Source organism: Parasteatoda tepidariorum, chromosome 11, assembly GCF_982258835.1.
Source record: "Parasteatoda tepidariorum strain Cologne lab strain chromosome 11, Ptep-v5.0, whole genome shotgun sequence".
Taxonomy (NCBI): Eukaryota; Metazoa; Arthropoda; class Arachnida; order Araneae; family Theridiidae; genus Parasteatoda; species Parasteatoda tepidariorum.
Window position 1 is genome coordinate 21,693,083 of NC_141765.1, and position 26,722 is coordinate 21,719,804.

General features: G+C 26.7%; 1 protein-coding gene across 1 annotated transcript in view; it reads left to right on the forward strand.

The window, feature by feature from the left end:
• The window catches only part of LOC107437108 (uncharacterized), a 67,266-nt gene that overhangs the window by 35,803 nt on the left and 4,741 nt on the right, over positions 1-26,722 (forward strand). The window contains exons 10-18 of the mRNA XM_087155350.1: positions 1,165-1,236; positions 4,898-4,969; positions 10,098-10,169; positions 15,434-15,505; positions 15,593-15,664; positions 17,117-17,346; positions 18,966-19,149; positions 22,099-22,333; positions 23,803-24,004. Of these exons, the coding sequence (XP_087011476.1) occupies positions 1,165-1,236; positions 4,898-4,969; positions 10,098-10,169; positions 15,434-15,505; positions 15,593-15,664; positions 17,117-17,346; positions 18,966-19,149; positions 22,099-22,333; positions 23,803-24,004 (1,211 nt within the window). The remainder of the gene's footprint in view (positions 1-1,164; positions 1,237-4,897; positions 4,970-10,097; positions 10,170-15,433; positions 15,506-15,592; positions 15,665-17,116; positions 17,347-18,965; positions 19,150-22,098; positions 22,334-23,802; positions 24,005-26,722) is intronic.

Genomic DNA, 26,722 nt, shown 5'->3' on the forward strand with positions numbered 1-26,722 from the left:
GCTCAAGAAAATAGACATGCATGTTTAAGAAAAAAATACAGAGCTGGAAATGCGAGTTTAAGAAAAAGGACACAGCTGGAAGTGCCTGTTTAAGAAAATGGATACAGATCGAAATGCGCTTTTAAGAAAATAGTCACAGCTGAAAATGCGTGTTTAAGAAAATGGACGCAGCAAAAATTGCGTTCTTCCAATCTTCAACACAAATTTAACAGTTAAACTTTTCTTAATCTTTTGAAACACTAAGCATAAGCAATGCTGGGATCGGGTTGACAGGGTGTATTACAGTTGTAATTTTTCAAACATTCCTTCGCAGAACACTAATCCATTAAATGGTTTAATGATATATATATTTGAACAACGTTTATTTAATGCCACTATTATAAATTTATAGGACACTTGACAAACTTGTAAAAGGAACTGCCAGATTTTAATACCATTTCACTAAAGACTAATTTAAAAGAAAAATATACTAAATTATTTAGGAAAATGGACAAATTACGTAACTAATTAATTTGGATTCGAAAGTTTATTATTTAAAAAAATAAAAATTAGAAGAGAAGTTTGAAAAATGAAAGCAAATGCTGTTGCATATTTTCTAAAAATTAACACTCTTTGTGATGCGTCCATTTTTTTAAAATACGCATTTTGGACTAACTGTGTCAATTTTTTTAAATATGCATTTCAAGCTGTGTCCATTTTCTTGCATATACATTTCCACATGTGTACATTTTCTTACATATACATTTCCACATGTGTACATTTTCTTAAACACACATTTCCAGATGTGTCCAGATCAAAAGTCTCACCGACGAATTGATAAAATTATTTTCCCTGATTAGTTGATTATTTCAGAAAATTTTCCATAACATTGGCAGAGTACTCTGTTGTGAATCTAATTCATAGATATTATTCTTTTCATTGAATTTCAAAGTCTTCACCTTTTGATTTCAATAAGATTAAAACGGTTGCAATTTAAATTATGCCAGTTCTCTTGTATTAATAGGAAAGAAATATTTAATTTAATTTGATATTTTAAATGAAACACTCGTCGGTTATTCGTTGATTCGTCAAAAACTAAATTTTTTGAATTGTAATTGAATGCCAAATAATTTCCTTCGCTTTTTAATTACCCTGTTTTATTATTTTTTTGTTATTTTCTTTTAGTTCAATAGAAAGAAATAATCTAGAGAGAATTGGAGGTTCGACGTTTCAGAACTTGGTTTCACTGGAAGTTTTGTAAGCGATTTTCGTCTATTTTTCAGTATATTTATTATTTTTGCTGTAATTTTCTTTATATATTTTCTAAATGAAATGATATGCGCAATGTCTGAAATAAATTACCAAATGAATAAAGTTTATTAATTAGCTTCAGAAATTTGAGTTTCAATTATTTTTCTAACGATCAAAAAAAATCTGGTAAAATTACCGTACGGCATGGTAAAGACATTTCTGGTAGGAAAAGCTTGATTCAGGTAATGAAACAAAAGCATGAAGTGCTTAAATATATATAATATGAAGAATAAAATTTAACCGAATAAATGGTTTTTATGTCATGCTTTAAAATTACTGAATTTTACTACAGTACCCAAATTCTAGCTCTTATTATAAAGCGGTATTTTATTGTTAGTTTTACCAAAAGCATTACCAAAGCGCTTTGGAAAAAAAATTACTGTGCTTTTTGGTGTTTCCATAGAGCCAGAAACACAGTAAATTTTACCATATTCTGTTAGCCTGTAATTATTTTTCTAAATTAACTCAAAGAGTACGGTTGGTATTTGAAAGTAATTTATGGTTGTTATGATTTCTGTGAATGCGCAGAGTGGCAAATGGAAAATGGCCCACCCTGAATATCTTTTGATCTAATGCTCAGATTCTTACTTTTTTGGTCTTTATCCTAATAGTTTGAAGGGGTGACGTCAAATATGCTCATTAATTAGCGCAAACGATATTTTAAGTTACGAAATCAGACACGAAAACGCCCTTTCTTTGAATAAACATTCTTTTTTTCAATGGATTCCGATTTCAAACCCCCAAAATATGCAATCTGCGAAATATGGTTCCAATAGTTTGATTAGGAGAGTGGTCTAAAGTTTGAACCCCGTAATGTTAATTTTACTTTTTTGGTATTTTGCCATAACTTTTTAAACAAATTCAAGCATTTTTGCACACAATTATAAAATTCGTTTCTCCAACGATATTTCCATGCAAAAAAACAACTTTGAGTAAGAATTTATTAGTTTTATTATTTCATTTAATAACAATGGAAACATTTTTGAATAAGTTAATAATTTTTGCATTATTCCAAATAATGTAATATAACAGGGCAAAATACAAAATTTGAGCAAAATCGGTTGACTAATTCCAATACGACTTTTTAGAAATCGATTTCTCAGGAATTAATCGACCGACTTGCTCAAGTTTTGTATTTTACCATATGAAATTACTTTCCTTATAATTATATAAAAAATTGCATACCTTAAAATTCAAAAGAAATTTTCGGTTATTATTAAATAAAATAATGAAAAATAGTACTTACTAAATAATAAAAAATATTACTTACTAATTTTTGGAAAGGAATTACCTTCGGGTAAACGAATTTTTTAACTTTATGCAAATTCTTTTAATTCGCTTCAAAAGTTCTCGAGATATGGAGAAATACGCAAAGAGTTAAATTGACATTAAGTTGTCCAAACTTTAGACGTCTCTTCTGACCAAACTATTGTGATCATATTTACCAGATTGCTGCTACTCCTGTATTTTGGAGTCAGAAATCCGAATTCATACAAAAGAATGTATCTTTATTCAATGAAAGTGAGTTTTTGTGTACTTTTTCGTAACTTGAAATATCATCTGTACTAATTAATTAGCATATTTCAATTCACACCCTCGGACAATTAAGATTGATTCCAAGAACGTAAAGATCCGATTATTAGTTCCAAATTTATTCAGGGTGGTCCGTTTTTCATTTTGAGAACTGTACATTACAGTTTTACAGACCATCATTAACCTTCATCGGTTTAAACTATTTTAATGGCCAATTAAGTGATTGTATATATTTATAACATTTTATTTGCACCTGGCAACATTCGTTTAAAAAAATTATTGCTAACTATGAAATGACAATATTGGGATTTTGAGTGGCAAATATTTCATATGTTTTATAAAACTATTTAATATGGATTTATAAAGGATATATAAAAGTGATATAGAGTGGACATATGAAACTAAGCTCACCGGACAAAAAATTAGTCACCCTAGCACGCAAGCACTGATGAATCCTTAGGCGTCGTCAGATGACGCAGTGGTCAAGTGACGTGCTCAACTGCATGCAAACTGCTTCAACCTGATCAAAGACAAGTAGCTATCAGTGAGATATTTCTTGTTTGAAGCGGAAATTGTGTATAAATATGGGTAAGAGTAAAGATGTGATAGAGTGGCAAAAAGGGGCAATTGTGTTTGGCCGTGCCAATGGTCATATGGTGAATGAAGTTGCTGGATTTGTTGGCGTTTCAAAGCTGATTGTTCAACGTGTCTACAAGCAGTGGTGTCATATACGTGGTCACGAAAGATGCCGTCAGAATTGTGGTCGGAAAAAGATCCTGCATGAAAGTGACCGGAGACGTGTTTCATGACTTTTCAATCAAAATCGCTTCCAAACTGGACAGGAATTGCTTCAATTACTAAATGAAGATCCATCCCAGCCTGGTAATGAGAAAACATTGCGAAGGGAGCTGCATGCAATGGACATATGGAGTCGAACATCTCGTAAGAGGTCATTGCTCACACGGGCACATAAAGTTGCGCGACTTTAGTGGGCTAGAAGTCACCGAACGTGAATAGTTGCTGACTGGCGGAATGTAATATGGTCTGACGAATCACTTTTTTGCATTTATTCAAAAGACTCACGTCTGCGAGTGCAACGCAGACCAGATGAAGCATTTCATCCTGACTGTGCGCAAGCTCAGGTTCAAGCTGGAGGTGGGTCTGACTTGGGGTTGTTTTCCTTATTATGGATTGGGCTCCCTCACTGAGGTGGCCACTAACATGATCAAACATGTTTATTTAAACGTTCTGGACAATTAGGAGTTGCCTTTCAGTCTCCCTCTTCATGCAGAGTGTGTTGTCGATACCCCTATTTTTCAAGATGACAACAGCAAAGTTCATGGGGCTGGAAGTATATGTGACTGGTTTTATGAACACTCAGACGCTCAATTACATCTCGGCTGGCCTGCAAAATCACCTGACTTGAGCCCCATTGAAAATTTCTGGGACATGTTGGAACAACGGGTAAAACGCCAACATCAGCATTCTAACAATTTGGTGAATTTGAGCGAACAAATCCTCAACGAGGGACTTAAACTGGATTCGACGTACTTGCAAAACCTTATGGGCTCACTTCCTAACCGAATCCAGGCGGTTATCAAATCCAGAGGCGGTGTTACTCGTTATTAAATGATCTTTTTCAGGATTTCTCTAAGGGTGACTAATTTTTTGTCCGGTGTGCTTATTTAATATATCCACTCTGACTGCACGTTGAACCGCAAAGCTCTTTTACCCAAAATAGAAGAAACTGAAAACATAAACCATTTGTCTGGAACTTCATTAAAATACTAATTTTAGAATTTTGTTGAAATTTTTTTGTCTGTTAAAGTATTAAAACTGAAATATTACAGCAATGTATTAATAACACATATGTTTGTAACTAAATGCATCTTTTAATACGGTTTATTTTACGTGTTGGAAATTTCTTCGAAACTAAGCAATTCTTGCAAATATACAAATAACTATTATTCTGTTTATGCTAATTGATTTGTGTGTACTATTTAATGGTATTTTCTATGTAAAATTTAATGATATAAATGCATACATTTAATTCAACATGGGATGCTATTTTCAGAAGTTTAAAGAACAATGTTTTGAGGTTCGTGGAAGAAACTTCATTTGATAGATTAAACAATCTCTTAGAACTGTAAGTATTCATAAATGTTACATGTATTCTGATAAATATTGTATGTATTATATTATTTATATGTATTCATGAAAAAAAATTTTTTTTTGACAACCACTTTTGTTGATATTGTCTATTTTTTTTGCATTATCCTAAGAATTAAAATTGCAAAAAGAGATTTCAAAATAGTTCTATTTTTCTGTTTTAGGGATCATTTAATGAAATATATCGTAAAAAAATAAATATTTGGTTGATTATTTAGAAAGTTTCTCATTTTAATATGTAAGTTAGTATTTAGTTCAGTTATTTAGAAATTTTAGTGAGTTTTTTTATTTAAGTATTTAATTTATACATTATTTTTGAGTTTACGGCTATCAATGTTCAACTCTGTAGCCTTGTAATTTTGAACCCAATTCAGAAGACAAGGGAACTCCTGGATCAAGTATTGAGAGAAATTTGCCTTCGCAGATGACTTTTCAATGAAACTAACCCGCATTTGCGTTACATAGAGAGGAAAACCACGAAATCCTCTCACAATTAACCTGACGGCAAGAGGACTTTAAATCATGATCCATCTACCAATGAGGATATTTTACGTCAGCACTGTGGTCGGTACAAGCTGGATGCGGAATTTGTATCGACCAGTCTTCACTGGGATTCGGACCCGGTTTACCTACTTGGAAGGCGAACTCTCTATCCCCTGAGCTATCACGGTTCCCTAAATCATGATTAGCAAAAAAACATTATAGCTGAAGCAAAGTTCAGCAAACACCTGGCAGGAATATCTCTTAATTCCCTAGTTTTATTTTCTAAAACATATTTATGGGAAGGTTTTTATTCCACTTTTAAAATTGAAGCTAGACCGAATTTAAGCAATTAATTGCAAAATTTATTTTTTTTCAAATGTGTGTTTTATAGATTATCGAATTCCATTCGAAGTAAACACACCTGAGTATAAAAGAATTAAAAATAGATAATTTGTTGCAATCAAACTGAAAAACAAATAAAAAAAACTTAATTTTGTTTTCAACGTCTAGTATATCTAAATAATACTAGCTAGCAACAATATTTGAGGGGCATTTCCCGTGCTAAAATACTTGTAATACATCCTTCTAGACAAACATAAATATATTGTTAAAATTAAAAACAAAAAAAAGCATCACTCTGCTTAAGGGTGTGGATGCTGTAAAGCGTTTAATAAGTATTATTAATAAAAATTGGTAATACCTTTCTACTTAAAATAATATCTGACCGTATAATTCTGGCAAAAAATCTTGATAAAAGTCAATACGATTAAAAAGGTAAAACTCTTTTTTGCCGGATGTTTGACATGAATTAAACTACAGTATAGTTTACTACCGCATGAATTAAGGTTTAAGCACGCAATAACTGTATTCAAATTAATTATTTAATAGATATGGAGCAATATTTATGTATCTGAAACTTTAGAAGACACTGATACTGGGAATCTAATTATTTGTGTGCATGAGCTATGCACATATAGGGCTGGACTAAATAATAGAAACACTTCTATACTATCTGATTTTTTTCTTCATATTTGTTAAGACGTACTAAGAGAATTGTTTTGAAACTTTTGAAGTGTTTAGATCAAGCGATTTCTCATACATTTAAATAAAATTTAAATATTTCAGAGGTTTGAGGGACCGGCAATAAATTGCGAACGAAAAACAAAAAAGAATATTTTTGAACACCCTGTGCTAAAAAAAATGCAGTGATAAGCTTTCAACTCGTGCCAATTACGTTGATTATCGTAAGAAGGAACTACATAAAATTTCGTAAAGATAGTTTGAATATTCATGAAGATAGGGAAATTGTTATAAAAAAACCATTTTTCTTTATTTATGTTTTCTTACAATAAGTGCAGAAATATTCAATAAAATTAGGCAAAATTTTTTGAGTAATTTTTAATTAATAATAAAAATCTAATTTTAAAATTTGAAAAGAAATTCGTTAAAAATTGCGAAAGAAAAGCAATATTTTCATACCGCGAATGCGCGGAAAACACTTAAAAATATTTCTTTCATAATTTTCTTAAGAATTGTATTTGGGAACTTATGAAAAATGTCTGATTTGAATATCTTGAAAATCTAAAAAGTTTCTAGAAAATAAGTAGTTTTTGTACTTTTTTTATTATAAGTTATTCTGAATGATGAGGGATTTTACACAAATTTTATTTTGTATCATAAAACAAAATTTAACAAATGATAACACCCTAAAACGATGGTCAGGACAACAAAATGTGATGGTATTAGGAAATAAAACATAATTTATTAGGATGTGGTCCTATATAATGCCGATGTCATTTTTAATAAATCTTGCTGAATTGTACAAAATTAAATTTGGGGAAAATCCCTTATTATTCAAACCAATTTTTCCAAATCAACAAAAATGTTTAGAAAATTACTAAAACCTTTTTAAATTTTTAAAATATTGAAATCGGAATCTTCATATAAGTTACCAAACATGATAAACACGATTCAAAACAAAATTATGAAAAGAAACTTTTTAAAATGTTTTTCGCGATGCGCTGTATGAAAATACTACTTTAAATACTTATATCTTGAGCAAATTTTGACTTTTTTTTAAATTTTAAAATATTATTTCCAATATTAAATAAAACTTACTCTAAAAATTTTGTTTAATTTTATGGAATATTTCTGTAGGTATAGTAAGAAAATGTAAGTAAAAAAAATTATTTTTTATAAAAATATCCATATTTCCTTAAATATTTAAGCTAGGTTTACGAGATTTTGTGCAATTATTTTCCATGATAATCAACGCAATTGGCATAAGTAGTTTTTGTACTTTTTTTTTATTATAAGTTATTCTGAATGATGAGGGATTTTACACAAATTTTATTTTGTATCATAAAACAAAATTTAACAAATGATGGTTGGTTGGTGTCGTATCCTCTATTGAATCATATTTCATGGTGTGCTTGAATAGCCCTAAAATGATGGTCAGGACAACAAAATGTGATGGTATTATGAAATAAAACATAATTTATTAGGATGTGGTCCTATATAATTCCGATGTCATTTTTATAAATCTTGTTGAATTGTACAAAATTAAATTTGGGGAAAACCCCTTATTATTCAAACCAATTTTTTCAAATCAACAAAAATGTTTAGAAAATTACTAAAACCTTTTTAAATTTTTAAAATATTGAAATCGGAATCTTCATATAAGTTACCAAACATGATAAACACGATTCAAAACAAAATTATGAAAAGAAGCTTTTTTAAATGTTTTTCGCGATGCGCTGTATGAAAATATTACTTTAAATACTCATATCTTGAGCAAATTTTAACCTTTTTTTTAAATTTTAAAATATTATCTCCATTATTAAATAAAAATTACTCTAAAAATTTTGCTCAATTTTATGGAATATTTCTGTAGGTATAGTAAGAAAATGTAAGTAAAAAAAAATTACAAGATTTTGTGCAATTATTTTCCATGATAATCAACGTAATTGGCATGATTTATGAGCTTATCACTTAATTTTTTAACATAGGGTGTTTAAAAACATTATTTTTCGTTCGTAATTTAGTGCCTTTCCATCAAACCTCTGAAATCTTTAAACTGTATTGATAAGTATGAGAAATTGCATGGCTTAAAGATTACAAAAGTTTTAAAATAATTCTCCAAGTATTTCTTGAGAAATATGAAAAAATGAATTAGTAGAAGTATCTTCATTATTTTGTCTAACACCTGTACAGGGTACCTTAGATACAATTACTTACAAAATTATTCAGCAAAAAATAATTTCAAAAATGTTTCAAGAGTTTTTGTCAAAAATGTTCTTCAATTTTTATTTAATAAATTTGTAACTAAATTTTAACTTTATAAATTTTTTGTTGGAAGTAAACATGGAAATATAATATTTTGAGCTAGCTTCAATAGATACATCTCAAACTCTAGAACCTCATGTAATAAATACAAATAATATTACTTATGGAATTTTAGAAATAAAAATACTCAAAAAACTAAATTTTAGTCTAAAAAAAAGAATATAAAGATTGTAATAATGTAAAACAGCCAGATTGATTGATTAACTGATAAATGCTTAAAAAGAATGTATTAAGTCAAATAAAGAAATTTATTAATGAGATAAAATAAATACACGAAGCTTGGATGAGGGGGAATTTTTGAGGAAGTGACTAAGTTTATCGTTCCGTTTATCATGAAATCTGAGATACTGATATTATGAAAACGAAGTAAACAGAGTTCGATGTGAATTTTTTAGCAAATTCCTGTCTGATTTAATGAATTAAATAACAAAAGTTTAAACGATTTTAACATGGAAAATAAATATATTTATAGGAGCTTCTTATTCTATTCGTGTATTTTCTTTAGAGGCGAACAACACAATAGAAGCCAGGAAAAAGGAGGGATTTTTAACGAATTTCGCAATGATTGTGATAAACTTAACTTTAAATACATTTTATTATTTTACTGTATGTATTTTAAGCTTTATTTCAATATGTTACAAATAAAAAAATTTAAAAAATTAGCGCTTATATAATATGCTGTTTTTTAAATTATCCATTATTTTCTGTGCATGTAAGTTAAACAAAATCTTGTAAATTCAATTCCGTTTTGACTTTTTTAAAATTACATGAAAGTAGTTTTCGTTGCACATAGGATTTTTAAAAATTAAATATTTTTCTCAAAATGGAATTAAATATTTTTCTCAAATGGTTTTTGAAAAAAAAAAACTTTAAAAAAAATGACATAAAATAAGTTACATTTTCATGGATTACTTAAAACCAGCCAACCTTATAAAAAAAAAACGATTCTACTTTAAAGAAATACTATATTTATTGAGAGCATTATGTATACAATAGAATCTACATACATCATAGTAACATTTAAATTTTGTACCTACATGTTTATAACAATATAACATATTTAACAATGTAATAATTTTATAACATTAAAACATATTTATAAAAATGTAACGTATATATAATGATATCACATAATTATAATAATATAACATATTTATAATATTAACGTAATAAATAAAGGTGATCAGAGATAATTTAAGGGGAATTTTTTAATCAAATTTAATTTATAATGGTGTATCTTATAAATATTTTTTTCTCAAATTTTTCCTGATTTTCAGAGACATATCATATAATCTTCTGACTTATCTGAAACCGAAACTCTTTTTTGGTCTTCGGAATCTTAATAAATTGTAAGTATATCGTTCTGATAATTTATTCTTTTTTTCATTCTTTTGTATGTATTTATTCGTAACGCAAAACATATTGAAAATTAGTTTTGTTTATATCCTGAAAGTTTTGTTTATATCCTTTTATTAAGTGGAATGTTTCGTAAATGTATAAAGTTATAGTCACTGTTAAATAATTAAACTACTCTGGAGTAAAAAAAGTGAAGTAATCAAGGATAAATTGCTAAATTTATTTCTAATTAATTACTTTAAATTGTTATTATTGTGATTAATTTTATTTTATATGTTTGTGCATCCATGCTAAATACGATTTTTTCCCAAACATATTCATTTTTATGTTAGGAGTGTTTTATAAATGTTATGAATAAATAGTCACTGAAAATATTAAAGTACTATGTATTTTAAAAAGTGAAGAAATCAATGATAAATTGCTAAATTTATTTCTAATTAATAACTTTAAACAGCTATTATTATGAATACTTTCATTTTCTATATTTTTTTACATAATATAAAGATAGAATGAACTTGAAATAATTTATAATAATCAAGCTAATGCAAAATTTATGTTGATTTCTCCGCATATTTCAACCTGTTTTGAACTTAAATTTCTTTATATTTCGAGTATATTAATATACTTTTGTGCGAAGAAAAAGGAAAAATAATAATAATCCCAGGAAATAGTTTACTGATATAAACTATTATCATAATCAATAACGTATATAACGTTAATTATGATAATAATTAACGTTATTATCATAATGTATATAACGTGTTGGAGAGAAAAATCTTTTTAACTACCTGGTATTTTAAATCTTATTAACTACCTTATTTGTATTACCTGAAATTTCATAACTATTGAATAGATTGACCTTTCCCAGATAGCAGGTAACTTCACTGCAAATCCTCTTTTACTTAGTAGAAGTATGATAAAAATGCTAATATGCCAAGATGCCTTAAAAATTGAAAAAAGGCATGCAAAAACCTTTCAATATATATATATATATACACACTACTGGTCAAAAGTTTAGACTCACTCGTGAATTTTTAAAAATAGACAAATAACAATTAAAAATGACTTCTTTTAAACTGAAAATTACATTAAATTAACTTTATTTTGAGAAATGTAGGTACGCTTATATGGTAAGAACTGTAATTTTATGCATAACTTATGAATTTCGTCCAATCTTGGATTTTTCGAAATACAGTGAAACCTCTCGGTAAGGGCCACCTGTCGTTCCATTGAAAATTGGCCCTTATGAGGGGTGGCCCTTAATTGGGGGTGACCAAAAAATAAAATGAGGAAATCAAAATTTATGTAGAAAAAAACTGTTCATTAACATTTTAAGTTTTTATACATGTTTAAAAAAAATTTCAATTGAAGTTTGTTTACTTTTTACAATTTTTTCGCAAACAATTTTAGTTTCTAATGATTCCTTAACTCTATAAAACAAATTAGTTAAATTCACATCATTTATTAATTTGTCACTTACATGAACATAACTTATACTTAACCCCATAAAAGAAGATGAAAAGTAAATTGTTTATAAACTAAGAATTAATAATTTTTTTTTAAATAAATTACACTTGTTTTAGAATAGGTACTTACATGCGTTTTCGTTCATTTCGTTATCGACTACAGAATAGATACAAAATGAAAAAATAATGGACAGTTTTAAAAGAAAACAGAAAACAGAGTTTTGAGAAGCTTGTTTATGATTATGTTTGATAAATTGTATGTTTAAGTCAGAAACATTTCACTATTTTTGAAAATTTTGAAATAAATGCAAGTGAGTCTAAACTTTTGACCGGTAGTGTATATATATATATATATATATATATATATATATATATATATATATATATATATATATATATATATATATATATATATATATATATATATATATATATATATATATATACTTTATATATATATATATATATATATATATATATATATATATATATATATATATATATATATATATATATATATATATATATACTTATATATATATATATACTTTCAGATACAATAAGAGTCTAAAAAATTTAATCTGTAATTATAGGAATATAGCTACAGATAATTTCAACTATGTATGTAATTGTGATGATTTTAAAGATACTCCTTTTTTTGATAACTTCCATAAACACGTTATTACAGGGGATTTAGATATTATTGACAACTATAATATTAAAAAATTTATGTCTTTAGGTTCAAAATTTAGACCATCTTTTCCAACTTCAAAAAACAAAGTTATTTCCATTTTTATTAAAAATCTCGATGATTTTATTTTAAAATTATCTTACAAACATAATTTCCCAATTGAAGGTTTCTTTGAATGGAGAGAGAATATCATTAAAGATTTTAAAATCAATATTAAAAGGGACAAATTAGTTTTTCAAAAGGATTTAATTTTTAACTCTGTTTTAAGACAAGATATTAAAAATATTCAAAATAAATTTTGTATAACCATTGTTGATAAAGCTAGTAATAATTTTGCAATTATTTGAAATTTTTTTTACAAACAACTTCTTTCCAATGAACTTAATAGCAATATTACCTACAAAAAACTTAACACCAACAGTGATATTATTATTAATAAAATTAATGCTATCTATAAAAGACTTAAAATTAAACCAAATAATATTAATAATTTTCCTTTTCTTTTTGCCAATCCAAAATTCCATAAGACTCCAACCAAATTCAGGTTTATTGCAAGTGGCGTTAATAGTAACATGAAAAAAATCGGTATTTACTTTGAGAACATTCTTAAAAAAGTTTATAACAAAATTAATAAACTTACTAAAAATAATAACTATTTAAATTGGAATATTAAAAATAGCATTCAGGTTTTAAATACACTAAAAACTTTAAAAAATGTAGATTCAATTCACTGTTTTGATTTCGAAAACCTCTATACTTCCCTTCCAACTAATAAAATTCATGATGACCTTCTTCAAATTCATAGCATATTTAATCTCAGTGATATTATTAATGAAGATAACTGGAACTTTCTAGTACATATTAACCTTAACAACAATTATATTCTTTTCAATGACCACCTTTTTCAACAAATTAATGGTATTCCCATGGGAAATAATTTCAGTACTAACATCTGCAATATTTTTCTTTTCCTACAAGAATATAGATTTGTAAAATCACATGTTAATCTTCCAATTGATTCTCTCTTTCTCAGATTCATTGATGATCTATTAGTTATTAATTTTAATGATTTCGATATTCTAGCAAAACATATTTATCCAAATGAATTAATTCTTAATAAAACAAATAATAGTAATTCTTCAGCAAATTTTTTAGATTTGACTCTTAATATTAATGCAGATAAAAATATTACATTTAAACTTTTTGACAAAAGAAATGAATTTAAATTTCCAGTTAAAAAATGCATAGATTTCAACTCTAACTTAGCCAATAAGGTTTTTTCTAATATTATTGCCAATCAAATTCATAGATTTTACAGGAATAATTCTAACTATAACGAGTTTTTATTAGATACTGATATATATAAAAACGATTTAATTAATAGCCATTTTCCTAGTTCATTTCTTAATTTCTATTTTAAAAAAATCTTAAAAAACTTGGTACATTAATTTTTAATTTTTATTTAATTTTTCTGTTTTAAGAATAAGCTCTGATTTTTTCAAGGTAGGAACTAACTATGATAAGCTATTCCTAAAGCCACTGGACGGAATAGTTTGGATGTATGACCTTTTATACTGGATTAGTTAAATATTTTTTAGTTACTTTTTAATATTTGTAGCCTCTTAAAATTAATTTAATTTTAATTGTCCAGTATAATAAACAGTTTATTTATTTATTTATTTATTTAATTATTTTTATTTTTGTATAAGTGGAATGGGCTCTGGTTCGTAAAGAACCACCCCAAATGAATGCAGGTGATACGTGTATACTTTAAAATTATGTAAGGTTGTATGAATGAAGAATAAAACCTATAAACGGTTTTCTATTCCTGTATGCAGGCTCTGATTTTTAAATAAGTCACCCTATGAAAGATGGATATGTGTATTCTGTAAAATTATGTTAGATTTTATGAATGAAGGATAAGTCTATAAACGGCTTTCTATCCTGACAGACTGACTTTTAAATTAATTTCCCTATTAATGATTTTTTTTTTTTTTTTTTTTTTTTTTTTTTTAAGACTGCTAATTTATTCAATCCGTTAAACATTTTTATTATTATTTCAATTTTATTACCTTTTTACTAATTGTTTCTCATAGATGGCAGCACTAATATTTTACCTAAACATTTTTTTCTTCTTCTTCGATCAAATGTTTTTTTTTAATTTTATTATATTCGATTCAAGCTATGAGCAATTTTTTACCTCTTCGCGATTTTTGTTAACTGTTTTATTATTGTACTTTTAAACCTAAACCGCGTTTTAATTCACGCCGGTAAGTTTGATTTCCTTTTACATTTTTCTTTTATTTCATGATTTTTTACAACAATAGGTTTTTTGCGATATCGACACATATAAAGAATAATTTTTATCTTAGGATAATTATTCTTTATTCAGAAATATCGCATTTTTTATGGCAATTAGATGTGTCTTGACAACGACTATTTGCTTTTACCATTCTTGGTTCTCTACCATTTAGTTTTTTATTTTTATTTTATTCATGTTTTTCATGTTAATTTGTGTTTATATATATATATATATATATATATATATATATATATATATATATATATATATATATATATATATATATATATATATATATATATATATATATATATATATATAGAGAGAGAGAGAGAGAGAGAGAGAGAGAGAGAGGCCTGCGCAAATAAACCTTGTTTCAGTAATGGTCTTAAAATCTAAAATAAGCCTTGAGAAAGTGGTTCTCGGTTTGAGATCGCTCTCTACTCTTGATTTGCGAATGATGATTTATCCTCGATTTCGATTTCAGAATGTTTTTTTAGCCTTGTTTCGTAAAGGCAGATTCAATATTGATGGAGAAGAGTTATTAATGCAAACCTCGTAGCGCGCAAACTAGCACAGTTAAATTTAATATTGTGTCAAGCTTGTATGATTTATATGCTTATACTTGAAAACAATATCGAAGCAATAAAATCAACCTTACAATGATATCTAAATTTATGATGTTTTTTTTTTAAATGTGAATTTTTAAACGACTACATATTCGTAAATTTATCCAGGTAGTATCACACTTTGACAAAAATTGTGCTGTTTGTAATTGCTTAATATGTTTTTTTATAGGAATATAGAATTTAATATGATAAAATCACTGTCAGCAACGACATTTAAAGGCTTACATTTGTTGAAATCACTGTAAGTTTATTTATCTTCTTAAACTATCAATGAATATGACAAAATAAATAAACCATTACTTATATATATAAATCTTGTATTTTGTAGTGATTTACGTGGTTTAGAAATCAAAAATATTGATATTCAACTTTTCTACCCTTTGACTAGTTTAGAATTCATGTAAGTATTAACCTGCATTTGAAAATGTAATTAATTTCACGCTGTACGTTTAGAAAATATTGTTACGTATATTCATAATATTTCATTTAATTTCTATCCTACCTGCGAATGTAAAATGTAAATAAAAATTAATGCTATTGACCTCTATTCTAAAGGTACCTATGCATGTTCTAAGAAATATGCTTAAACTGGCTTTCAAATTTTGCAGGGCATAATTTCAAAGCCTAGGTTCGGTCATGATGAAAAATTTGTTATTAATCAAAGAGCATTCTCAAATATCTGCTTTTATGTTTAAAAAAAGGTTTAAAATTGAAGATTAAAATGCAATTCCAAAAACCTACAATTTTTGGAATCATTTGCTCAAATAATGAGTCATTTTGTTCATACAAAAGCATTAGAGTCAATATATAATCTTGTGCCGATATATACAATTTGTGATATAATTTAAAAATTAAATTTATTTTTTAATAGAAATTATGAATGCAGCATACATGCTTCACGACTTGATTAATTTTTGTCATAGAATTAAATAACCTTCATGGTTTGAGATGATTTAATTTTTATAAACTATAATTTGAGTAATACAATCAAGAAACTCTTATAATTTTATCTAGATAAACTTTTTTTTAATTGAATTCTGTTTTCTCACTTTTTCTCAATTTGTGAGATCGACGCACTATTGAAGATATGATCTCTAAGCTTTAAATGTGAGACAGATTAAAAGTTTGTTTCACTTTTTGAACATTTCGTTATATCTATAGAACTATTTGAGCAAATCAAAATAAAAATTTATCCTTATTTTTCTTAAAATTATAAAATTTATTTACACAAAAGTAATTTTGCAACTATTTATTGCTTAATTTAATAATGACAAAAATTTGTTTTAGTCTGCAAGGTAATAAATTATCTCCTTAGGATGACGTCATAATTACTGCTTTTTTCGTATTTTTCAAAATTTATTTATATGAACAATGCTTAAATTAAGTTAATAAAATAACTCCTCCTTATTTTAAACCAATAAAACGTCTAAAAAATTATCGATTACTAACTACATCAACAAATTTATAGCTATTAATAAATTGAATTAGATACTTAATCGATTCGCAATAAATTCATACGTTTTTGGTAATCGCCTGCTACCATTGTTCTGGATTCTTGCTTTCTTTTTTCTTCTTCCGAGAATTATTTTATAACGATTTCACGACAATAACTCTTGCAATTGTTTGATTTTTTTTATTACAAAACTGGTTTAAATTGGAATAAATTTAAAATTACGAAATTTTTTTTTTATAACCTATAGTTAAAAGATAATACCCTTAAGGTTTCTGATAAGTTTGCCAAAAATTTTCAAGATCATGATGACACGGTATGGAGAAAATGCTAAATTTTTTTTTAAAATAAAAGTTAAAGTTATTTCTGAATAATTCTCTCACTTTTTTATTTTATTTTTAGATACTTCAAAAAATTTCTGTACTGTAGTTACGTCCCATACGTTCGAATTTGTATTCCTAAGACGGATGGTCTTTCGTCGACAGAACATTTATTAGTGTGGCCAGCTCTCAGGATGTCTGTTTGGATTGTAGCTTTAATGACATGTATTGGTAATACAGTTGTATTATCTTGGCGTGCTTTATCACGTAAAGAAGACGAAATCCTTTCTTTATTAATCAAGAATTTAGCATGTAAGTAGCACTATATATAAAATTATACACAGGGGGGGGGTGGAAAAAATAATGGAAACACTTCTATACTAATTCATTTTTTCAAATTTGTCAAGAAATACTTAAAGATTCATTTTATAACTTCAAAAGTGTTTAGATCATATGATTTCTCATACAAATCAATGAAGTATAAAGCTTTTAAAAGTTTGAGGGATCGACAATAAATCTCCAACTGATAAGAGTGTTTTTGCGCAGTTTATGCCAAAAAAACGTAGTAATAATTTTGTAACTCGTAAAAATTTTTGGTTACTATAAGCAATAATTGCTTAAAATTTCGTAATAGTAGCTTAAATATTTATGGAGATACGGACATTCTTACAAAAAAACAAATTTTTTGTCTTAAGTTGTTTTTGCTATAACTTTAAAAATATTCAATAAAATTATTCAAAATTTTTAGAGCAATTTAAAATTTATATCAAAATGTTTGCTTTAAAATGTGAAGAAAATTTGTTGAAAAACTGTACAAAATATAAGTAATTGAATTAGTGCTTTTATACTGCACATGCGAGGAAAAAAGTATGCATTTTTTTCGTAATTTTGTTGGAATCGTATTTGGCAACTATTGAAAAAAATTCGATTTGAATATCATAAAAATTTAAAAAGTTTCCAGAAATTTCCTAAGTAGTTTTTATACTTTTAAAAGAAAGCTAAAAATGATAAAAGGGTTTTCTAGAAATATTATTTCGTATGATAAAATAAAATAAAATTGCAAATGAAAATACTTTACAATAAACGTTCATACACCAAAATGCGATTGTATAAGGAAAGAAAACATACGAAAGAAACAATATTTTTATGGGCGATGATCCCCAACAGTACAGGTGCCATTTTTAATAAATCTTGTCTAATAGTATGAAATAAAATTTGTGGAAAACCCCTCTTAAATTGATCTTTCTTTTAAAAAGTAAGAATACTACTTAGAAAATCGCTTGACACTTCTTAAAATTTTAAGATATTCAAATCGAACTTTTTTTATTACGATTCACTACAAAATTAAGAAAAAGAAAATTTCTAATTTTTTTTAGCCAATTTCAAAATACACGTCGACAGCGCTGGCCTTAGATGAACTAAACTTGACCTAACAGTCATAAGAACAGTTGCAAACTCGCAGCAGTTATAAAAATAGCATATTATTCACAAAAAAGTGTCATTTCATAATATGATTGAGACTTTGAAAAACAACCTTAATGTTACGATTAATCCTAGTAATCCTAGCAGTACTCAGTATTCTAGTAATTTTTAATTCCCAATAGAAAAAAATAGAACTCTCCTAGATCAAGGAACAAAAAAGAGGCAAATTTGCTTTCATAAAAACTTTATCTAGGAAACTACCGCGTATCTTCTTTTTTTTTTTAACGCGTAACCAGTGAGGCGCCAACCCCTAAAGCATTTGAAAGATACGAAAATATAAAAATTATGTGTCATATTTCTTAATTTATATTTTTTCAAATCGTTTAAATGCTATTTCTTACTCTTACTTGTGGTTTGACATTGTTTTATAATAAGCTTTTCATTTAATGTTTCATAAATATATATCTTGCTGTAAATACTCATAGATTATTCTTTTAAAATAATTTCAGTTGCTGATTTGTTGATGGGTATTTATTTAATAGCTATTGGTGCTCAAGATGTATCCTTTAGAGATAAATATAATGAATATGCACATGGTTGGATGTCTAGTTGGCATTGTACAACTTGTGGAATTGTAGCAATGGGTTCCAGTGAAGTATCTGTGCTCATTTTATCTCTTATTACCTTTGAGCGGTAAGTAAAATGCTTTAAATGCCATGATTGTGTTCTATATATACGTTCAATCTTTGAGGCTTAAATCAGCTTTTTATTCAGCTAAAAGGGTAAAAACAATTTGGAATGTTTTTTTGCCTTATATTATTCCTCAGTAACAGATAACGCATAAATAAGCGTTGTAAATGTAACTAACTCACGTATTATATTAACACCGAGAAAATGAGAAGACATTTAATAATGACTTTGAATTGCGTACACTGTTTTGTTAGTAATTTATGTTTTATGAATGCCCATAGCTAATTATGGGAGTTTGAATAGTTTGGAAATAATGACGAGAAGAAGAACACTTTAAAGGCCATTTTGAAAACGCTCATTTTTTAGGTGTAAGAACATGTCATGCTCACCTATAAGTTTATTGAAATTCCTTAAAAAAGTGTGTGTTCAGAGAAAAAAAAAATCGTGTTTTTAAGCAGCTGCCTGGATTTGTTATTCATCCTTAGGTGAATTTTTGAAAATTCTTAGTATTTTTGATAATTCTTAGTATTTTAAGTATCACTTAAAATTATTTTTTGGTAAAATTTCAATAAATTTTTATTTGTTATAAGGGCAAATCAATGGAAAGAAAATGCACAATGAGAACCTAATTTGTATTAATTAACTTCATCGAAATTATAAATTTGTTTTAAGGAAATTTAACATCTGGGGATTGTAAGAATTGTAATTACAGATTACAATAAGCGCATATTTGGTATATATTATGAGATACTTGAATTAAATTTAACATTTTATTTTATAATCTCCATAATATGATTATATATAATTTTAAACTTTCACTGTAAAAAAAAAGAAAAAAAAAAGAAAGAAAAAACTGCGAATGTGGTTTTAGTTTCAGTTGCAGGTCATAGATGGCAGCAGCACGAATTACGAAATAACTTTTGAAAAATTTCCTATTGTTTAAGAATTGTATTTCCTACTGATAAGATAATTGAATTCATTTTAAGATTTTAATTTTATAACCTCCATAATATGATTATATACAATTTTAAACTTTCATTGTTTAGAAAAAAAAAAAAAAAAAAAAACTACATATGCGGTTTTAGTTTCATTTGCGTATCATAGATGGCAGCAGCACGGATTGCAAAATCACTTTCCAAAAATTTCCTGTCTAAATATTATAAGTAATTTAAAAGTTAAATAATTCGAAATATTTCATGTTACAAGCCATTACAAGAAAAAAAATCAACGATTTTTATTACAAAAACTCAGATTAAATCAGCTAGTGTTGCACAGTCAATTTTGGTGACCATGTGTTAAAAGTTTTCGTCATCCCTTTAGCATTGCTTTCAATGTGACCAAAATTTGAGTCACAATTAAATTATAATAGCTAAAATTATTTATTTCGAAGAGCGAATTTCGAAATTAATTTCAAAATTGTTCCTTATATTCTGCCTTGTTTTCACCTAATATATGAGATCTCAACTGCTACTTTCAGCTGAAATTGATGCATCAATTTATTGAAAGATGGACAGCTAAAAAACGTGTGATGAGAAAATAATCTAGGCTGCATAGTGCAAATGGAGGAAACTCATTTTTAAATCGTTCCTTTTAACGTCAAAAATCAGTCATATTTTTCCCTAGTGCATGAGATTTTAACTGTCATTTTCAAGCAAAAGTGAAGCTTAACGCTATAGTGCATCATATTATATTAAAGATCAATTATTGCAAAAAATATTGATATCGAAACAATGAAGGGTTCCCTGAGCAAATGAAAGAATTTAATTGTTAAAGTGTTCCTTGTAACCTTAATATTCAGTTTCTTTAATCTAAAAACATGATATTTCGATTGCCATTTTCAGATGAAATTGAAGCTCAAATCCGCAGTATATCGAACCATTTAAATTTTTTTAGTATCAATGCCCAAAAAGAGAAAGTTTTTGTGGTATAAATATGTGAATTTAATTTCTCATTTGTATTTGCAGTGTTTAATTTCAATAATATTTTTCACGTACATGAGATTTCGACTGTCTATTTCTGCACGATTACAACTCAACTCCAAAGTGTATCTCATTTTTTTCACGACTGATTCTATTGATTCTACGAATGAATCAATTGCATTTATTCCTGAATTACATCAGGTATTTTTTAAGTTAACACATTTTCATTAAGGAATTGATCTCGTTCTTTCTCTGGCTCGTCCTCGCTTTCTGCGAGTTGAGTCTAATTCGACAGAAATTATTGTTGTTTATTATATAGTTAAACTTTTTTTGTAATTTTTCTTGTAATTTTAAGATATTAGTTTATCGTTTTAAAATTTGTACTTTAAAATTTCTAACGTTAAATCGAAATAAATTTTTGCTTTTAAATGCAAAGAAAATTTTAAGGGTTTATGAACGGCGCCTGTAAAGTATATATGTCAAATATGTCAAATCCCAATCTTGTTTTGCTTCATTTTATTTAACTTTGTTTTAAGAAAAAAGCTCACTCTACAGATAAAATCCAATTGCAGTGGTGATAATTATATATCTCACTACATTTTAATGCTCTAGATGGCAGCACTATAAAAATATTTACGCTCCTGATAAAACATTTTTAATAAGAACCTTTAAATTTCAAGCAAAATTTTCTAGCTTAGTTAAATAAAAAACTAATGTTAAAAATAATAAATTTTTTTTTTTTAATGAGATTCAAATGGAAAAGTTCAGTTATTAAACATGAGAACTTAATTGAAGGATATCACAGATAATTTTTTTAATATGAAATAATGCTTAATTCTTAAGCGTATTCTGTAAAATATTAAATGCCAGCAAAACAATGTGCTTTAAGCATATTATTTACAGGAGAAATGTAAATATTTTTGTAATTCGATATTTTAAAAAGTAAAAAAATGTATCTATTAAGTCTCACAAATTCCTATTAAAGTTGAAACTTTTTAATTGAAATACAATAAATAGATAAATTGTTTTATAGGTACAGATGTATTCGCAGCAACATACGCGTCATTACTATTTCTGGTGCACGTAATATTTTAGGGGTCATTTGGGCAGTTGGTTTTACGCTGGCAATTCTTCCAGCATTTAACTGGTATGATGAACAAGGATTCTACACAAGCAATGGACTTTGTTTTCCTTTGCATATTGATGATCCATTCATGTTAGGTTGGCAGTATTCAGCATTTGTTTTCTTCGGAATTAACTTCCCTGCTGTAAGTATCTGTCAAGTACTTTGAAATTAGCAGTGTCAATATACTTTAAATTATCAGGTAATATATTTATAATTCCATCAAAAGTTAATTAACGATGTTAATACTCTTAAAATTATCATTTATTTATATTTGAATTTTATCAAAGTAAAATAACAATGTTAACATTCTTTAAATTATCACGTAATGTATTTGACATTTATCAAAAATTAATTAACAATGTCAATATTCTTTAAATTATCGCGTAGTAGATTTAAAATTCTATCAAAAATTAATTAAAAATATCAATATTTTTTAAATTATCACGTAATATATTTGAAATTCTATCAATATTTTAATTAACAATATCAATATTCTTTAAATTATGACATAATATACATTTGAAGTTCGATCAAAAGTTAAATTATGGAATATAAAATTTGTGATGATATGGATTTTGTGATAAATATTTTCAATATGTCATTGCTATGAAAAGAATAAGAAAACTACAAAAAATATAAATTAAGAAAATAGTTTTGTTTTTCTTCTCTAAAGTATTCTTTCTGTCTGTCCCGTTTTAGATTTTAAAAATCTAAAGATAAATAGATTATTTTAAAACATTTTCATATTAGGATTGACATTTGTAAAAAACAAAATATCTTTCATTTTCATCCTTTGCATCGTCTGGTATTTGAATTGCTCTTGAAATTCAGTATTTTATTCATTTAGCAGTTTTATTTATCGTGATTAAGAAAACAACAAGCGAAATACATTTTAGGCAGTCGGTTTCTTTAATATCGGTTTCTAAATTCTTAATAAGCAATAAATAATTGATAATCAAACAAAATTGTGAATAATATCTTTTTTTTGATTTTGTAAAAAATTCACAAAAAGCTTTAATGATAAGAAATTCATGTTACGAAATTCCATTTTCTGAAGCTTGCTGAATAAAATGCCATAAAAAAGGAAACAAAAACAGAAAAACTCGGATTCAAATAGTGACTGGCTGCTCAATTATAAAATAACGTTTATTTGTGATTTTAATTTATTTAAAGTGAAATTTGAAGAATAAAAAATTTGAATGAGATAATATTAGTTTTCAGTGCATCGTTCACTTAACTCCTAGGAAGAAAAACAATGCATTCCCGTAACATCCCTTTGAAGGCGAGGCGGATCATTGGGGCTAAGACAAGGCTCAACAATATCATGACCAGAAGCATGATGGTGACATTGTAGGTAGAATAGCGCACCGGCCGCCTTAACTTCCCAGACAAGCTGGGTGGGCTTTAAAGCTGCCACCAGAAATCGATCCCTAAATTTTCCCAATGACATTCCAGTGTCTTAATCACCGTGCCATCGCGTTAGTTAATCTTTTTTTAATTTTAAGTATAAATTCAAAGAAAATATATATCTTTTTTAAAAATATAGATTATAACAAGTAATTCATTTCATAGCGTAATATTTTTTTTAATAACTTATTTTCATTTCTGTAGGTTGTGCTGATTATTATTCTGTATGGAAACATGTTTTCTTTAATTAAACATAATCGAGGTTCTGCTCGACCGGTCAACTTAAGCCAAAATGAAGATACTATACTTGCTATCCGTTTTTTCTTCATTGTTCTTACAGATTGTCTTTGTTGGATACCAATAGTTGTCATAAAAATGCTTGCTCTTACAGGAATTAACATATCACGTAAGTAAATATATCTTATTTTTAACCCTTTGACGCAGATGCGACATTCGTGTAACTTTTATGTACTTTTTTCTGACGCTCTAATTACAAGCAAAAACATATTTTGGTATTTGTTAATTACATAAAATAGACTAATAGATACTTAAAAAAATCTATTAGACTATCGGAATCACATTTATACCAAAATATAAAATCCAAAAAAAAGTAGTTAGATTTTTTTTTTATTCAGATTCAAAATTTATCAATTATTGATTTTGGATATTAAAGAAATTCTAATGATTAGTACCGTAAACCGGGGCGAGTCTACCCATTTTTTCGGTTTGTCAACTTTCAAGTGGTCAAACTTTTGTAAATATTAAAGAAAAAACGCTTTTAATAGGTGTTTCGGAATCGCTATTTATCCCTCTTTAAAGCTGTGAAGTCGATTTTAGAAAATATTAACAGTTACGCTGTTACTGTATATTTTTATAGAACTGTTGACAAATCTCTCGTATGGGGCGAGTCTACCCATTCTACTAAAACGAATGTTAACATTGTAAATAATCAAATTTTACTATTAAATTGTTATTTTAGTTACTATATAGGATATTTATGAAGTAAAATTCATAACTTTATTATATATTCCATTTTTTTATTCATAAAATAACGCAAATAGTATTTGATCGATTATCACATTTTGATCACAGTTTTGTTTTTATATTCATTAACATTATAAAATAACATTTTTTCTGATTATTTTTGATGAAAATAAATTAAAATTAATATAAATTTACAATTAAATAATTAATAAATAATAATAATTAAAGATTAATCGAAATTCAAAATCGAAATTCAAACATTGGGAATCATGAAAAATCCTTTTCCCATTCTTTTGGGAGATAATAATAATTTATAAATAATAATTTATTTAACTTGCATTAAATAAAAAAAGTTAATTTTGTAATATAAAAATTGAAAAAATAGGTAAAATAAACATATTTTATTTTCACATTTATATTTAACCTATAAATTTTCTTATTAATGATAAATTTATCAATGCAGAATTAAAATAATATACTCAAATTCATTTAAAATGACTTAATTTTAATGTAAACAAAGTTCTAAATTATATTATTATGCTTTATTAAAACTAAATACGAATGGGTAGACTCACCCCGCGAATTCTGGCTTTTTGTTTACAACAGCAAAACTTACATTCTTTTTGTTTTTTTTCATATAAAATTAATGCAATCTTAGTCTTAGATAAGTTTATCACTTAACCAAAGTGAAAATAGTAATAATAATAATATACTTACGGAGCACCAACTAAAAGTTTACTGACTTTCAATACAAATCTTTCAAAAGACGTTTAAACAGGTCGGTTAAAAAGACACCAAATAAATAAAAACGGATCAAACTACTACAGCGCCATCTTCCTTAGAGTCTGAACTTAGTCCTCCGTTGGTAAAAAAATTTTTATTTGCAATTTAAAATAGTGAAAATTAAATAAAACTAAAATGGGTAGACTCGCCCCTGGATGGGTAGACTCGACCCGGTTTACGGTAACTGTTTCTCTTAGATAAAAATAATTGTAAATAAGTGCAAATTTAAAAAAATTAATAATTTGTTTGGCAGTGAGCCGTGTTTGGAAGATTTTTCTTGTGACGCAGAAAAAGACGCCGGGTGTTTCATGCTGCATCTCATAACCATAAATTATTAAAATGCTACAAATAATATTCCCTTATGTTGATTTAAATTAATACAAAATAATGAAAAAAGCATGAAAAATATGTTTAATAAAAGTCAACGGGTTAAGTATTTTAATTTTTTGGTATTCCTGTGAGTCCTCTCCGTGTTTACCACAGCTCTTAAACAATAGAACTAAAACATAAAATAATAGCTTTTATTTCAGGCGCCTCTTTTTGCTTTAAACTTTTGACGGGCTTACCGTGGTAAGTTAATGTGCTTTTTTTTTCTTCAAATAATGCTAATACTAGTTAGTTTCACCTGAACGGAAAAATTGAAACGGAAAAATTACCAATTGTCATATATTTTAGTTTTATTAGAAGAAATTTATTTTTTATTTACTGGAAATGCTATTACCATATAAGTACGGTACTTTTACACATTTTTTTAGCAGATATCGATAAAGAATAAAATTCTTAATTTTGTGACGCAATGTATAAATATATATGTAATATGATTAAAATTAATTTAAAAATTCTCATGCCTCGATCAAAAAATCTAAACTAACTTATAAACATCATTGTAATAAAAAGATATCTAAGCAGTGGATGGAACGTATATTAAATATCCCTAGCAATTTAAGTATGTGAAAGCGAGAAGATTTAAGCTTTAAGATAAATGAGCTTAAAATTATCATTTATGATAATAAAAAGAAAGAAGGTGTAAATATTCAATTATAAGGCATGAAAACATGGGATAACTGAATAAATATTTGCCGTAAAGTCTTAAGCTACTGGTATTGCATGACTGTGTTATCAACTAAGAATATTTCGATAGCTTTTAAAAAAGACATAGTTACATATAGACATAACATATCTTTTTTCTCTATTTCCTTTTTTATTTTTAGTTGAGTTTTGAAGTAAAAAATCGTATCCTTAAACTATAGTGTGAAAAAATTTCTGGAAAATATTTTTATATATATGAATTTCATTTTATTGTACATTTTACATATTCTATTAGAGGGACCAGAAAGTAATGTCGTTTCAGCAAATT